Source organism: Gasterosteus aculeatus, chromosome 2 (assembly GCF_964276395.1).
Source record: "Gasterosteus aculeatus chromosome 2, fGasAcu3.hap1.1, whole genome shotgun sequence".
NCBI lineage: Eukaryota > Metazoa > Chordata > Actinopteri > Perciformes > Gasterosteidae > Gasterosteus > Gasterosteus aculeatus.
Window position 1 is genome coordinate 9,829,902 of NC_135689.1, and position 14,013 is coordinate 9,843,914.

The following is a 14,013-nucleotide window of genomic DNA, read 5'->3' on the forward strand; positions in this document are numbered from 1 at the left end:
TCAAGATTTACTTCAGTCAAGCGCTTATATCCTCTGGGAAAGAAACACCTTGAAATCATGATGATCATATTGGGATGAACTTAAAAAAACAACATCTTCCTGGGCAGCTGACAAATTGGTCAGCTGCCTAGGTTGTGGCCTTTTTGAAGATGACAGACGATGTGTCATTGTCACAAGTCACTGTAGGCCGAGTACATTTCCTTTTGGGTTACTGACTCATGGTAACGAGTCTAAACAGTCTAAACTAAAGAAATTATGTTTTTCTACAAAAAAAACAAAAATGGAAGCACTGATCTCATCGAAGAAAGGGACTTTGAAAAGGAGTCACCTCAGTGGGGGGCCCTCTGATTGGCTAGGAAAGTAATTCCTGTTCGTCACAGCTTCCTGTTTCTGTGAATAGGGACGCATTGTGGACCAATGGGAGGGAAGTGGTGAGGATGCAACAGTGATCCAGGAAAAAAAAAAAGCCCATTGTTCCCGGGACGTTGGAGGAGTGTGACCACTTCTTCTGCTCGCTTTAGCTGCTCTGCCTGTCTGCACACTTACGGAGCCGGTACGCCGCTGAGAGGTAAGACACTGCAGAGACAGCAGATGTGGCACAAAAAGCCATTTATTAACTTGTCAAAATGTCTTTCAAAGAACCCTAACGGCACATCGGAGCATTTTTGCACCATTGTGTGTCACTAGAATATTGTGAGCTTATTAATCACGGCACATTCTTGTTGTTTTGGTTGTTGTCATTGTCGTTGTACCTTTCTATTAACACTGGGTGACACAGACAGAACCACAGGGACTGCTCATGTCCTTCAGTGCACAGACAGAGAGGCCTGTGTTACCCCCTTGGTCATTGATTTTGGTGATGAGTCAGAGGGTTTTCATAACAAGGGCGCGTATGTGTGTGAGAGATAAGAGAAGCTTGTTTCTTTGATCAGAGGCACCTTAACTGGATTCAGGCTTTTCATGGGACAGAGAAGCAAGGAATGCTGTAATATGACTATGACATTCATTGACAGCTGCCACACTATCCTTCCTCTTTTTATCTGGGACATCGCTAGAGAATTAAAAGATCAATAAAGGAGAAGTCCCTTTTTCTGTTTCACACGGTGTCCAGCAGATGTCAGTGCCATCCTTGGAGAATAGTTGAGGAACATAAAAAAGCTCTGTATTCTTTCAAATCCAGTGTATTTTTGTAGTATTTCTTTCGAACAGAAATGAGTTTCAATCCACTTCCTAGTGTTTTAGAATTTATTTTATATTGTTTTATATTTGCATTGACCCTCTGTGACCCACTGCGTCAACTAACTAACAATTTAACCATTGGAAAATGCACTAATGTAACCCAGTGTTGTTACATTTATACAGGAAACAGAGAGCAAACAGTCTTCATATAACAAGCTCACGCTGTCAAACACTGGTTTGAGTGTCAGGAAATTACCCTTTTACCGCATCTTTTAGTTGGCAGGAAAGTATTTACGTGTCTTTCTGTGGATATACACACAGACAAAAGCTAAGCCTCGGTATCTCCATACGTGGGCTGCAGTAGCAGTGCTGTGACCGCTGTGTATCCCCAGAGACGAGCCAATTTCCATACAGATAGGCACAGAGCCAGACCGCACCTGTGCCCATGCAGGAATTGTACCAGACAGACAGAAATTCTGATGCTTCTAGTGACTTCACCTCCCAGGAGTCACAGCAAGAGAAAACAAGAGATGAGGCAAAAGGGGAGGAAGAGGAATTTATGAAGAGAAATGAGGTGAAACCAGGATGGACGATCACATCTGTCTCTATAGACCTACTGCTCCATCGCTGCTTCTGTATGCCGCTGTGCAGGTCTTCATAAGCTTTATGAGTCAACAATGATCGAGCACCAGTCCTTCTGCGAAATACCCAAATATCCATTATCGGTGTCAGTATTTCTCACATTATAAGTAGACTCAGAGATGCTTGGTCTTCTGAGCTGTAGCTGTCAACTTCTTTCTGCTGCATTGTTTCCTGAAATGTACAACATGCATTTACTGTATGTACATCTGCTGACCAATAGCGCTGATTTGTTTACTATTGGGGAGATTAAATCTCCCCAATATGTATTATATATAATGTATACATATATAAAATATGTATTTATATATGTATATGTATTTATATGTTTAGTCCCCTATTTACTGAGCAATAAGTCAATACCGTTCATTGCATGTACAACATGGTAATTTGTTATTACACCGACTTATGTCATATTCAAAACAGAATTATCCAACTACACTTAATGATACGGATAATAAGAGCTAATCAGATGAAATGTGACAAATAAAAAGTCAGAACAAACACAAAAAATCTTTATTTGAAATATTGTCAACATGTTATAATTAGTTAGAGTAGACCAAAGACTAATCTGAGAATCTGTGAAGGGACAGTACATTCATTTATCTGTTTCTCAGTGATCCCCTCCCTCGCTGCCTTTCCTCCCACCTCACAGCCTCCCGTCCTCCCAGTAGAGCGGCACGAGGTAATTGTACGGCATCACATGAAATGTTTCACTCGACCGACGGTCATCGCGGTTTGTGTAGAGCAGAAGGGCACAAAGAATGCCAAGCTGACTTTTAGAGCCCTCGGTTATTTCCCTGAGAGCGGAGCAGAAACTCTGTATATCTGGAATGAAAGCAAATCAGGTGAGAATGATCTCAAACCTCATCTTCATATGTACGACAGCTGTAAGCTTGGTAAATGATATGTGTCTGTGGGAGTCTGTGTGAGTGTGTTTCTGAATTCATTATGTGGAATAAATCAGTTATTTGAGAACGTAACACTCTAAAAGCAGCTGGTTGATGTTGCTGTGAGCATGTGCCTCCGCGTGAAGCTGTTTTTGGAATTCCGAGCAGGCCAGATTGTGCAGGCGCTCCGTGCCTTGCTTAAAATAAGCTCAACTCGTGGTTCACCATGACTAAAAGTGCTTGATTCACATGCTCACACGCCATGGAATTCTAACCATCTCTGTATCAAGAACAAATTCTGGGTTCTTTATTGGATTGAAATTTAGATCAGATTGTAACGCAGTTAATGGATGAGCAAACATTTTGGGCGGTCTTTAGTGATGATTGTTCTACCTATTACTGCTGTGTCCAACGTCTCGGCTCATAATAGGTGTGTCTCTCTCCCTGCTCTTCTCATTTAAGGTCAGCATGAGTGGGGGAGTCAATGTGAAATCGCCCCTCCGGGCCCCTCTCTCGTCAGGAATCCCCCTTCCGCACAGCCTGTTGCCATCCTCCCCCAAAGCAGACACCCGCCGCCGGGCCGGTGACCTGCCCAGGCCGTCAACGCATGCCTCGAGACAGACACCCACACGCAGTCCCACACACACGCCCAGACACTCTCCTTCGCTTTGCCCACGCAGCTCCAGCGTGGCCGGGCGGTCCTCCGCGGACCCGAGGAGAGACTCGGGCCTGAGGAGTCCGCTCTTACAGCGGATGGGGGCTCTACCTGTTCCACCAGGGTCGCGCTCCGCCTACAGCAGCCCGCTAACCCAACGCAAGGTACCGCAGCCTTACTCTAAAGACACACTGGATCTGGGAAGACCCAACACGTCCCACATCCCCTCCCAGCATCCACATGACGGCAATCACAACAGGAACACGCCCGCCAACAACAACCAAACGTGCGGTACCAGCAACCTGCGTCCGCCGCTTCAGTTCAGAAGAAGAGATAACTCCTGCTCCAGTGAGCTCATGGCACAGAGAGAAAAAGAGCCTCCGGATTACCCCCCGGCCCAGTCCCCAACGTCAAACAACGTTTTTCTCCGTCCCTCTCTCGATCGGATGGGCAATGAGCATGCTATCAGAGTTCGCGGGGACTCCGCCAGCCAATCAGACGAGGAGATGGGCTCTCCTGAAGACAGCAGTCCGGCCTCCTCTCCTTGTCCCCTTCTTCCGCCACCGATCACATTCAACATGCCAATGATGTCCGAGATTGCTGTCGATACGTTGGATCGAAGCCTGGATAAGGAGGCTGCGTCCGCAGCGACACACACACCCAGAGTCAACATGGCTACTGTGGCTCCCTTCAGCTACCGGTAACGCACACTCGCACACAAATGATACAACATCACAAGTCCCCAATTACTGATACCCATGCTAAAACTATCATGATCACGCTATGTGCCCATAGCACGGTATGAGCGCCCTCTCTTCTCATACGTGTGTGTCTGCCTGTGGCTGTTATTTGCACACACACTTGTTTTCTGGGGAATAGTTGATTGTCAAAGTGTCCCCTTGACAGCCACTGGGCTGACTCACTGTTCTTTCACACACTCCTTTTTGTAATGTGAAATAATAGAGGGAAAGAAAACGACTGAATCTAATTTGGTATTTGAAAAAAAGTAATGCCACTGTGTCCTACGTGTGTGCTGGAGTAGTTTTGTGGGGGGGGGGGGGGGGGGGGGTCTGGTTAAGTGATTAAATACAGGATTAATGAATCCGTCTTGGAAAAAACTATTTTTGATTATTTGCATTCTGTAAAATACTTTATAAAATAACGAAGAAGAAAAAAATTAAGACAAGATCTTTAATTGTTACGCTATTTCATTGTGATAATGATGAAATTATGTCCAGTGCATAGTGCATTTTATGAGATTTTCTGTCTATAATTGGCATTACGGATCAATGTGACACACCGATTTGCCATACACGTTAGCGTACGTGTTTGATTATAATCAGCAACATTAACAGTGATTTGCATGTACTGTAACAGACGTGTTACGATTGTTTAAATTATGTGTTAACAGGCTGCATTCACAGGACAACGTTTTTTCAGTGGATGAACTGAGTGACTGCTCATCTGGATCCATAGAAGTCTGCTGTGACGACCTAACACTAGGTCAGACGCACACACACACACACACACACACACAAGTATGCATAAAAAATAGGGCTGTCAATAGATGATAAACAAAATGAACTAATTAATTGCACATTTTGAAAGTCATCAACTTTTAATTGCGATTAATCGCTCTCAATTCTCCATTAATTTGAAGTGCCAACAATCTCCCCACATTTAGCCAGGATGTTTTAAAACCACGGCCTTTTAGGAACACAGTGATGGTCCTCTGCGCCGCGTGTGCCGCGTTGGGTAGTTGTTGAGATAAAATTAGCATAATCTCGGCCATATTAATCCCATAGATTAACTCGCATCACTTTTCCGACCTTTGGGTTACATTGTGGAACGTAAAAAGACTCATTAAAGGAGTCTCTTTCTGTCGCTCTCCCACTCAGAAGGCCCGGGGAACCATGTCAGGTCGTGTGATTTTGTGTGCGTCTCAGCCTGTAGCTCTGCTGACTTCATCGGTTCCTACTCTAGAGGAAGATATTAAAAAGAAAGATGGACTTGGGATGTTAGAACTGACGGAAGATGACATGGGTGATGCAAGTTACTGATTGGACGAAATGGGGCACTTCTAGATCCGCTGCCAGAAAGTCTTATTAAATGCACATCCTTCTCTGCTACATCCTTTAGCTGCTGGAGATGTTGTACCCTTCCTCTCTCGTTCTTTTAATCATCCCTCCCTCTTTGCAGTTCCTCCTTGCCAGCATCACTGACCTAAAAAGCCACCGTCCCAGCATGACCCTCTCCATGTCCTATTAAGTAATAGCTTGCTCTGTACCCACAGCCACGGTCATGCTCTGTAGTGGTGAGTCGAGGGATTCGGACGTGCTTTGGAGATGGGACTTAATCAGTGGCTTAGTGAACCATTCTTTGTGATGCAGGGTCACTTGGAGAGGATAGGATTCACTGCCTTGCTTTGAAATGTGCTGTCCAGAGTTAATGTGTGTCTGTCAGCATTAAGCCTTGACGTTGGACTTGAAATGACACAATGGATTAAAAGTGCAGATTTTCAGTTTTAAGAATGTAAGAGTGTACTAATAAGTGCAGAAAGGCATATAATTTCCACTACGTTAATCTATTGCTGATGTAGGAACAATTTTTTTTGCCACACTACTACAATGCTTGTCAAAGATATGGACATTTCTTTTAAGGCTCAGATGTAGTCGGCCTCACCTGTAAAATGTGCTGAATCTGGCGGATCCCCGCCTGTTCCTGATTGTAAATTATTAAATAAATGGATAATAAAATAGCATTTAAATCAATGACATAGTAATTTAAGGTCTCAAAGAACTACGTGGGGCTACATCTGAGATCGGAAGCATATAAATGCCTCATTTTAAAATATGACTATATACTGCTCTTAAAGGGATAACCTGACAGCACTTTCTCTGCACATTCCACATGGCCAGCGGACCTCCAGGGAAACATTTACACGGTGTACAGCCCTGCCCTTCACAATGCAAATGTGTCAATTGTCCTACAATGCACATATATTAAGCATATTTAGAAATCGCGTTTTGTTAAATGATATCCAAAACATGCCTAGAATTTAAAGCTCTCTATAGCTATTCATTTTGCCTGTTAAAATTGCAGCCAGGAGAATAAAGCCATTAGCAAATAAAAAGCTTTTAAAAGCTTATTGAAGGTTACTCACCAGCTGTTTGTGGAAAGTGGGGGTGGGACCTCATGGCAGCCCAGCCCTTGGCTTTGAAGGCCTCTGGCTGTCTTGGGACTATGGTTTCTGCCTTGTAATTGGTCCCTTGAAGGCGTTAGAAACAGAACCAGTGTCTCAGGCTCCCGCGAAGCTGCATTTACATTGAGGGTGGGCTGACACCGTAATGACTGTAATTTGGGGAGCAGGGCAAAGGAGGGGAACAGCGAGGAAGGAAAAGTTTGGCGGGAAGGAAAAGAGAACGAGTGAGAGGGCTTACAGAAGGTAAAGAGGAGACCTGATAAGGGCAGCGGGTTGATGGAGGAGAACAAAGCACAAAGGTGTGCACAGTGTTAAAGAAGACACATTGAATGTTGGATATTTCAAGGCTGAGGACTCTGGTTGCACAAACACATCAAGGGGTACTCATGATTTGTGATTTGGTTACGGATGTCTCGCGGGACTGTGCTAAAAGAGTAGTTTCCCACAGATTCCATTTTTTTTTCCACACGCTTACATTGGGTTGGATTGAATCATCTGTAACATAATCAGCTCTCACATCTTCTTCTGGAGCCCCTAATGAAGACCTGAACTATTAATGTGGCTGTTGCATCATGTGGTGTTTCAATTGGACCGCCGACCTACTGACCTTGTGGCTCTCTGGAGAGGTGTTTTTGAGCATGCGTTTGTGTCTGAGCCTGTGTGTGTATGTGTGCGTGTGTGACAGTACACAGATGGTGTTTAGAAGATAAATGTGATGTGTGGACTGTGTATCATTTTTCATGTCCCAGTGAGGGTATGGCCGGATGTTCCCTATGGACACACTCAGCTGTCTCACTCTCTCTGTCTGTCTTACACACACACACACACACACACACACACACACACACACACACACACACACACACACACACACAGAGACACTGTACAGACAAAGCTCATGTGTACATCTGGATATGGATACATATAACACTGCATCGCACACTCACTCTCTTATGACAAATGTATAACAAAATAACTGTATTTTACAGGTTTGTGATTGACATGTTATTTGAAACAAATGGGCATGTATTACCTTGAAACCGGCACACAACTTGAGCTGAGATTTCAATGATTTTTCCCAAGGTGACGCAAAAATGGCTAAATGGCCATCAGCCAACCAAAATGTTTTGGTGATGTGCATGGGGAGCTACAGCGATCAATTCACTCAATAAGGAACTACACTTTGTGCCGCTTGGCCGTTGGCTTCATTCCGGTGGTCATCATCATAATGCTTAGCTAAAAAGTCAAGACACTGATTAAGAACATACATTTTGTTTTCCTATCATCCACTTGCAAGGCACTCCACTGTGTAGAGTCCTCACATACTCTAAGTACAGTTAGAAACCCGCTTTTAGCAATCACTTTTAGGGTAGTAGAAGTCAGCAAATCTTAAGTAATGAAGGCAGGAAATCAGCTGGCAGTGTGTAAATGTTACGCCTGCCACCTCTTTAATGGCCTTGGACAGTCTAATGGATGGAGCTTTGATAACCCCGCCTGCATCCACTCTTAGACCGTGTGTAATCCTCTTTGGCCAATCTAATCAGAGAGGCATATGCCGAGTTGCCGTTGGATAGTGATGAGTGGTTTAGTGGCTTTGGGAAGATGATCAGACAAAAGCATGGACCAGATTATGTCCTCGCTCATCACCGGGCTCTGTAGTAATCACTATATAGGGTTTGCATTCATTACTTTATATTTGACTCTAACTTGTAGTAAAGCTGGAGCGATGTCCCATTTTTTTCATGTTTGGGTCAGGGGGGGTGAGTTTGATGGGAAAGACATAATTACTGTGAGTGTATGTGGAGGCACATAATCCATAGTGATCAGAAAGGCACACAAATAATATATGTATGAAGTGAAAGGAGTCGCACATAGAAGCTCCTCATTCTCCTATTCGTCTGACACACTTAGGCATCCACCCACTGTATGGCAAAAGGGGGCTAAGACAGAGCTATCACCTCCTCCTCCTCCTCCTCTCTGCCCCCGGGGACATTTCCTTCCTTCCTATGTCCGCGTTAGATAGAGCGAGAGATGAAGGAGGGAGGAGGATGAATGGAGAAATGGGTGAGGTGCGTGCACGCACTCAAGAACCTTTTTGCCCTGTGTGGTGACTCCCAACCCAGGGAGTCGAGTTGGAGTCACTCATGTGTGTAACCTCTCTGTGTCTCTTCGGGACCACACACACGCACAAGAGGAGAAGACATCTTATCTGTTCAATGAATGACCCATGGAGGTTAAAACGCAAACTCCAATGTGAGCACATAACTACTAGTATCAACATTCCTGATTTGAATTGAATCCTACACTCATGCCCCCACAATGTAGGTTTAAATTTGCATACTACTTTAAATCTTACTCTAGTAACGGCAGGTTTTTTTTGTGCAGACAGTCACACGTGCTGTTGCTGATGATACTCACGGATGCACCGGCACCACGCCGTAACCAGGCAACCAGCCTCTGCAGCCCCCCCCACACCCTCCCCCGGGAGGCGTGCTGTCAACTCTTAAGGAGCATCTACAAAGAGTAGTGAAAATGTTCCTCTTTAACATTGTCCAGATTGCCAGCTGACGTGGTTCCTGCTCTCAGCTGTGTGTGACTCACCGCCAGTGTGTCACACGGGCTCCGTGCGAGCCTGGTGTTTTTGTTGGATTAACGTTTGTGCCTCCGGAGTGAGGAGTTGGTGTGAATGATACGCTCGCACCATTACCATGGCTAGCTTTAAGTGGCTGAATTGTCCGAATGCTTCAGCCAGTGACTCATGCTGTGCATCATCGGCAATGAAGCGAGGCTGCCAGAGAGTCGGACCTCCCTCTCTCATTCATACTGATTCACCACTCATTGTGTGCATCACATTGTCGCCGGAGTATTTTGTCTGTAAACAGGACATTAAGAAACATGTTATTGTGTTGGTGCTGTTGTGTCACGGCCTGGTATTCGTCCCCGCGTCCCGAGGACCTTGTGCGTTAGCGTGTTAGCGGACATAAGCGAACGTAGCGGGAGTGGCGAGGCGGCGAGGCAGGATATCCTCTCTCTGTCTTGCAGGCTTCCTCTGCTCCTCTAGCACACATATAGAGATCCTTCCTCGTCCCCCCATCCTCCTCCTCATCCTCTAACTTTCCTCTTTGCGTTGTTTTCTACATTACAGTTTCACATCGTCAACCAAAGGCAGTCAGTTGGCTTCTTCCTGTTCTGCCCTGCTCCACTTCCACTCTCAGTCACACACTTTTATTCTCAGTATTCCAACCTGTTCACGCTTTGTTCATTTTTAGAACACCTCCTTTTTTATTTTACTACTACAAAGTGAGAGAACAAATGTGCTTAGTTGAGTGGGAATTGTTACTCTTAAAGCAAAGTCAGTGTAGTCCCCTGGTGACCTTAGGACTATAGTCATACTTTCAAAACTAGGTGCCTGCCTATAAAAAGAAAAAGTAAATGTTTATTTTACATTAAATACATAATAGGGGAAACCTGATTTCTAAGTGGGGAGATGTTTATTTGTTGTGCATGGAGTAATGTTTGTTATAGTGATGAATACTAATGTTAAGTTCATGTTTAGTTAAATACTATCTCCAGAGGCTTTAGGCCGTTAGTCTTTTAGTACTTACTGTTTGTTATCGTATTATTGGTCAGTGGTGTATTCGCGCTGTATAGCCAATGGTGATTGGTTGGGAAAACAACGGGGAAGACACGTGACTGGAAAGTTCTGGAAGTTTTTTTGGGGGTTCGAGGAAGAGAGAAGAAGTCGAGAAGAGACGGGACGCCGGCGTTTTTGGGGAAGAGAAAAAGACGCTGGCAGGAGTCAAGAAGGCAGAATAAACCGGCGCGGGAGGCTGGAAGGAGTGGACCGCGGACTCGGTGTGTTTGTGAGCCTGGAAACGGAGGAGAAACCAAAGCTGAAACCCCGTCGGACGGAGCGGGGAAGAAGCAGCGGAGGTCGCCATCGAGGGAGCCGAGCTTGCTAGCCACGGTGGGCGTGGCCGGGCGGACGTGTCGGTGACTCGCATCGCGGATCCGAGTTTCCACGCTCTCAATGTTTTGAAAGTGATTTCGGCGCTCTCAATGTTTTGCCAGACCAAACAGGTCTGCAACGTGTTTTCTTTCCGTACATATCGTTGCCGTGAGTAACTGGAACATGTGTGGCTGTGTGTGGTGATTGGGCCCAACACCGCATCGGCTGATACTTGTTTCATGACACTTGGAGGGGAAAGTTTTTGTTGTTATTGTTGAACTCTGGTATTCTCCGAGTTGAGGAACGGGAACATTTCGAACATATATTTTGATGTAACGTCCTTGATACTATTGGGTTTGTATCACTGAATTTGGAGTTTATTATTTATGTTTTGGGGAAGTTTTGGTTATTTATTTTTCTCTATTTGGTAATATTGGGTTTTGGGGAAAATTAATTATTGTATTTAAATAAACAAGGGCGTTGCCCTATTTATTTTACTTTTGTTAAAAGAACATCCATCTCTGGGTCTCATTTATTTTTTAAATAGCTTCTTGCTAAAAGGTTTTACGACACATCGAACCCAAGCACCCCCCATTCTCACGTGAGTGACTCACAGAGTGGTGATACGGGTGCTACATAAAATGGAGGCACCGCTGGGATTGTTAATTTAGTTTATAACAGTAGTTTAAATTAGCTCTAACTTTAGTATGACCCAGAGATTTAAACAGTTTGTTTAAAAAGTAGTTTAAAACCAATAGCTGGTTAGCTTTTAACCTACAAGTAAAACCTACCAAATTTAGTTCTGACAAGTGGTCACAGTAAGTGCACAACCCGTGGGGATGGCTCAGTTGAAGAACTGGTGTGTTGGAGAAGGAATAGACCCGGTGAAAGCCTTGCTGGTTAAAGATGTACCTCCGGACACTGAAATTGGTTTCATCGAGGAAACGATGCAGACTGTCAAAGCACTCGGGAGAGTCAGGGTGAGAGGAAGAATGTATGACCCAACGTCGGAAAGTCTAACTGTGCTATGTGAGTGCAGGGAGAATGTGGACACCGACGCCATTCCTCTTGATATTTTTCCTGAGGGGTCTGCTGAGGCCTGGATGATCGTTGGACCTTCTCAGCAGGAGGGAGAAACCCAAGCTCAGGCAGCTGGTGATGCTCAAAATGTGCCGCTGCCAGATTCCAGTCCTTTTTCCCCACTGCAAGCCTCAACTCCTGAAGCTATCATTCGAGCAGTTGGTGATGTCCTGCAAAGGGCCAGCCAGCCCCCACATAGTGACCACAATCTTTACAGAAGACTGCGCATCTTCTCAGGGGTCATGCCCACACCCCCAGGAGAGGAACAGTTGGAAAACTGGGTTGAGCAAGCTAGACTTTTAATTGAAGAATACGATCGCCCGGAAAGAGAAAAGAAAATGAGAATAATGGAAAGTGTAAAGGGTCCCGCACTGGAGATCCTCCAAGCTGTCCGTTTCAACAACCCATCTGCAACCTCTATGGAGTACATTGACATTCTAGAGACTACTTTTGGCAACCCAGAGAGCGGTGAGGAACTTTACTTTGCTTTCCGAATGTTGTGTCAGTACCCCAATGAGAAGCTCTCGGAGTTCCTGAGACGTCTTGAGAGAATCCTAAATAAAGTTGTCAAAAAGGGTGGACTCCAGTCATCGGAGGCAGACAAAGCACGTCTTGACCAATTCATTAAAGGGGCTATCAGATCTGATATTATGATGCTAAATCTCGGATTGAGAGAGCGCAGAAACAATCCTCCCACTTTTCTTGAGCTGTTGAATGAGGTACGACAGGAGGAGGAGCATGAAGCTTCACGTCGCAGACTCCATAATCCCAAAGCCGTCTACGCCAAAAGCGCTACTGTGACCGTCGACACAGAGTTGAAAGATCTGAGAGCTGAAATACACCAACTCAGAGACCAAGTAAGTGAACTCTCTTTCCCCGCCGCCATGCCAAGTCACCTTTCTACGAGCACAATGCTCTCAGTCACTCCGGCGGCAGAGAACTCTGACGACAAGAGCGTTCAAGCTTTAAAGAAAGAAGTAGTAAAGCTCCGAAAACAAGTCTCAGTCATGTCAGTCAAGCCCAAGTATGGTCTTGCTACGGAGCCCTGCCCACAAGAGACCCAGCCAAAACCCTGGCAGCAAAGACCTTCTACAGCCAGAGACCCCACTGATTTTTTCTGCTATCGCTGCGGGGAAGACGGGCACTTTGCCACCAAGTGTGTCTCTCCTGAGAACTATCCCAAAGTTATTCAGAAGTTGTTGCAAGCGCAAAGAAAGTCCAAACAGAACCGCACATCTGAAAACGAAACAAGAACCAAGACGACAAATGCCAGTGTCAGGAGAAGCGCGGTAAATGTACAGACCAACAGTTTGCCCGAGGGACTCGTGGGACCGCCCTCCACTGCTCAGGTCAGGATCAATGGCAACCCCTGCACCGCGTTGATGGACAGTGGGTCGCAAGTTACCATCATTTTCGACAGCTGGTATACTAAACACCTATCACACATTCAGTTAAATTCTGTGACAGGTCTAGCCATATGGGGCCTAAGTGAGTCAGAGAGCAGCTACCCGTACAAAGGGTACATCCAGATCGAGTTGGAGTTGCCAAAAAAATCGAAGTCCCACAAGGTCCAGTCTGTTTCTGTCTTGGCCTTGGTGTGCCCTGATCCACGTTGCTCCGAGACTATACCTGTCCTTATCGGCACAAACGTTAGGGGAGTTCAGCCTTTCGAGTCCAGAACAACAAAAGAGGACCTGGAGAACATAAAGTCACTCAACATCCACGTGCAAGAGAAAAACCATTTACCCATTCCTGCAGGGATGACCATAAAAGGCAACAAAGACCTGCCTGTGGCTGAAGTTAAATGGGCTGGGCCTGGTCCTCTCAGAATTCCCCCTGGCACTGAATACATTGCTATCTGCAAAGTTAAAGAAACACAAGTCATCAGAGACAGCATACTCATCATTGAGCGAGCCCGCTCACCTACCCTTCCTTCAAGTGTACTTGTCCAGCCAACTGTGTTGTTCTCCAAGATGCTCGATTCAAACAACTTCCTGGTGCTACTGCGTAATGAGTCTCTGAAGCAAACTGCCATTCCAATGGGCACTGTGATCGCTCACCTTCACGTCGCTGACGTTGTGACCGATGCATCGAACCCTAATGTGGAATCTGTTCCAGCTATGGATCCTTCTTTGTTTGACTTCAGTGAGTCACCCATAAGCAAAGAGTGGAAAAAGAGGCTGAGTCAAAAGATTTCCAGACATTCCCCGGTGTTCTCTGTTGAAGAGTGGGATGTCGGTCTGGCTAAAGGGGTAGAACATCACATCCGCCTGAATGATAACACTCCCTTCAGAGAGAGATCTCGACGTATTGCCCCAGCGGATTTGGATGACCTTCGACGTCACTTGCAAGGTTTATTGGCGGCTGGGATCATAAAAGAATCAAGAAGTCCATATGCTTCACCAATTGTTCTTGCACG

At 45.4% G+C, this 14,013-nt stretch overlaps 1 protein-coding gene across 5 annotated transcripts in view; it reads left to right on the top strand.

Moving 5' to 3' along the window:
* The first annotated feature begins 428 nt into the window (after window positions 1–428).
* Window positions 429–14,013, top strand: part of nav1a (neuron navigator 1a) — a 73,034-nt gene continuing 59,449 nt past the window's right edge. For 4 of the 5 annotated variants that reach the window (XM_040194482.2, XM_040194484.2, XM_040194486.2 and 1 more), the window contains exons 1-3: window positions 2,637–2,666; window positions 3,171–4,063; window positions 4,775–4,866. In XM_040194482.2, the coding sequence (XP_040050416.2) occupies window positions 2,652–2,666; window positions 3,171–4,063; window positions 4,775–4,866 (1,000 nt within the window). In that variant the 5' untranslated portion in view covers window positions 2,637–2,651. Of the gene's footprint in view, window positions 569–2,636; window positions 2,667–3,170; window positions 4,064–4,774; window positions 4,867–14,013 lie in introns of those variants that run through there. The other variant, XM_078091149.1, reaches the window with a different exon arrangement.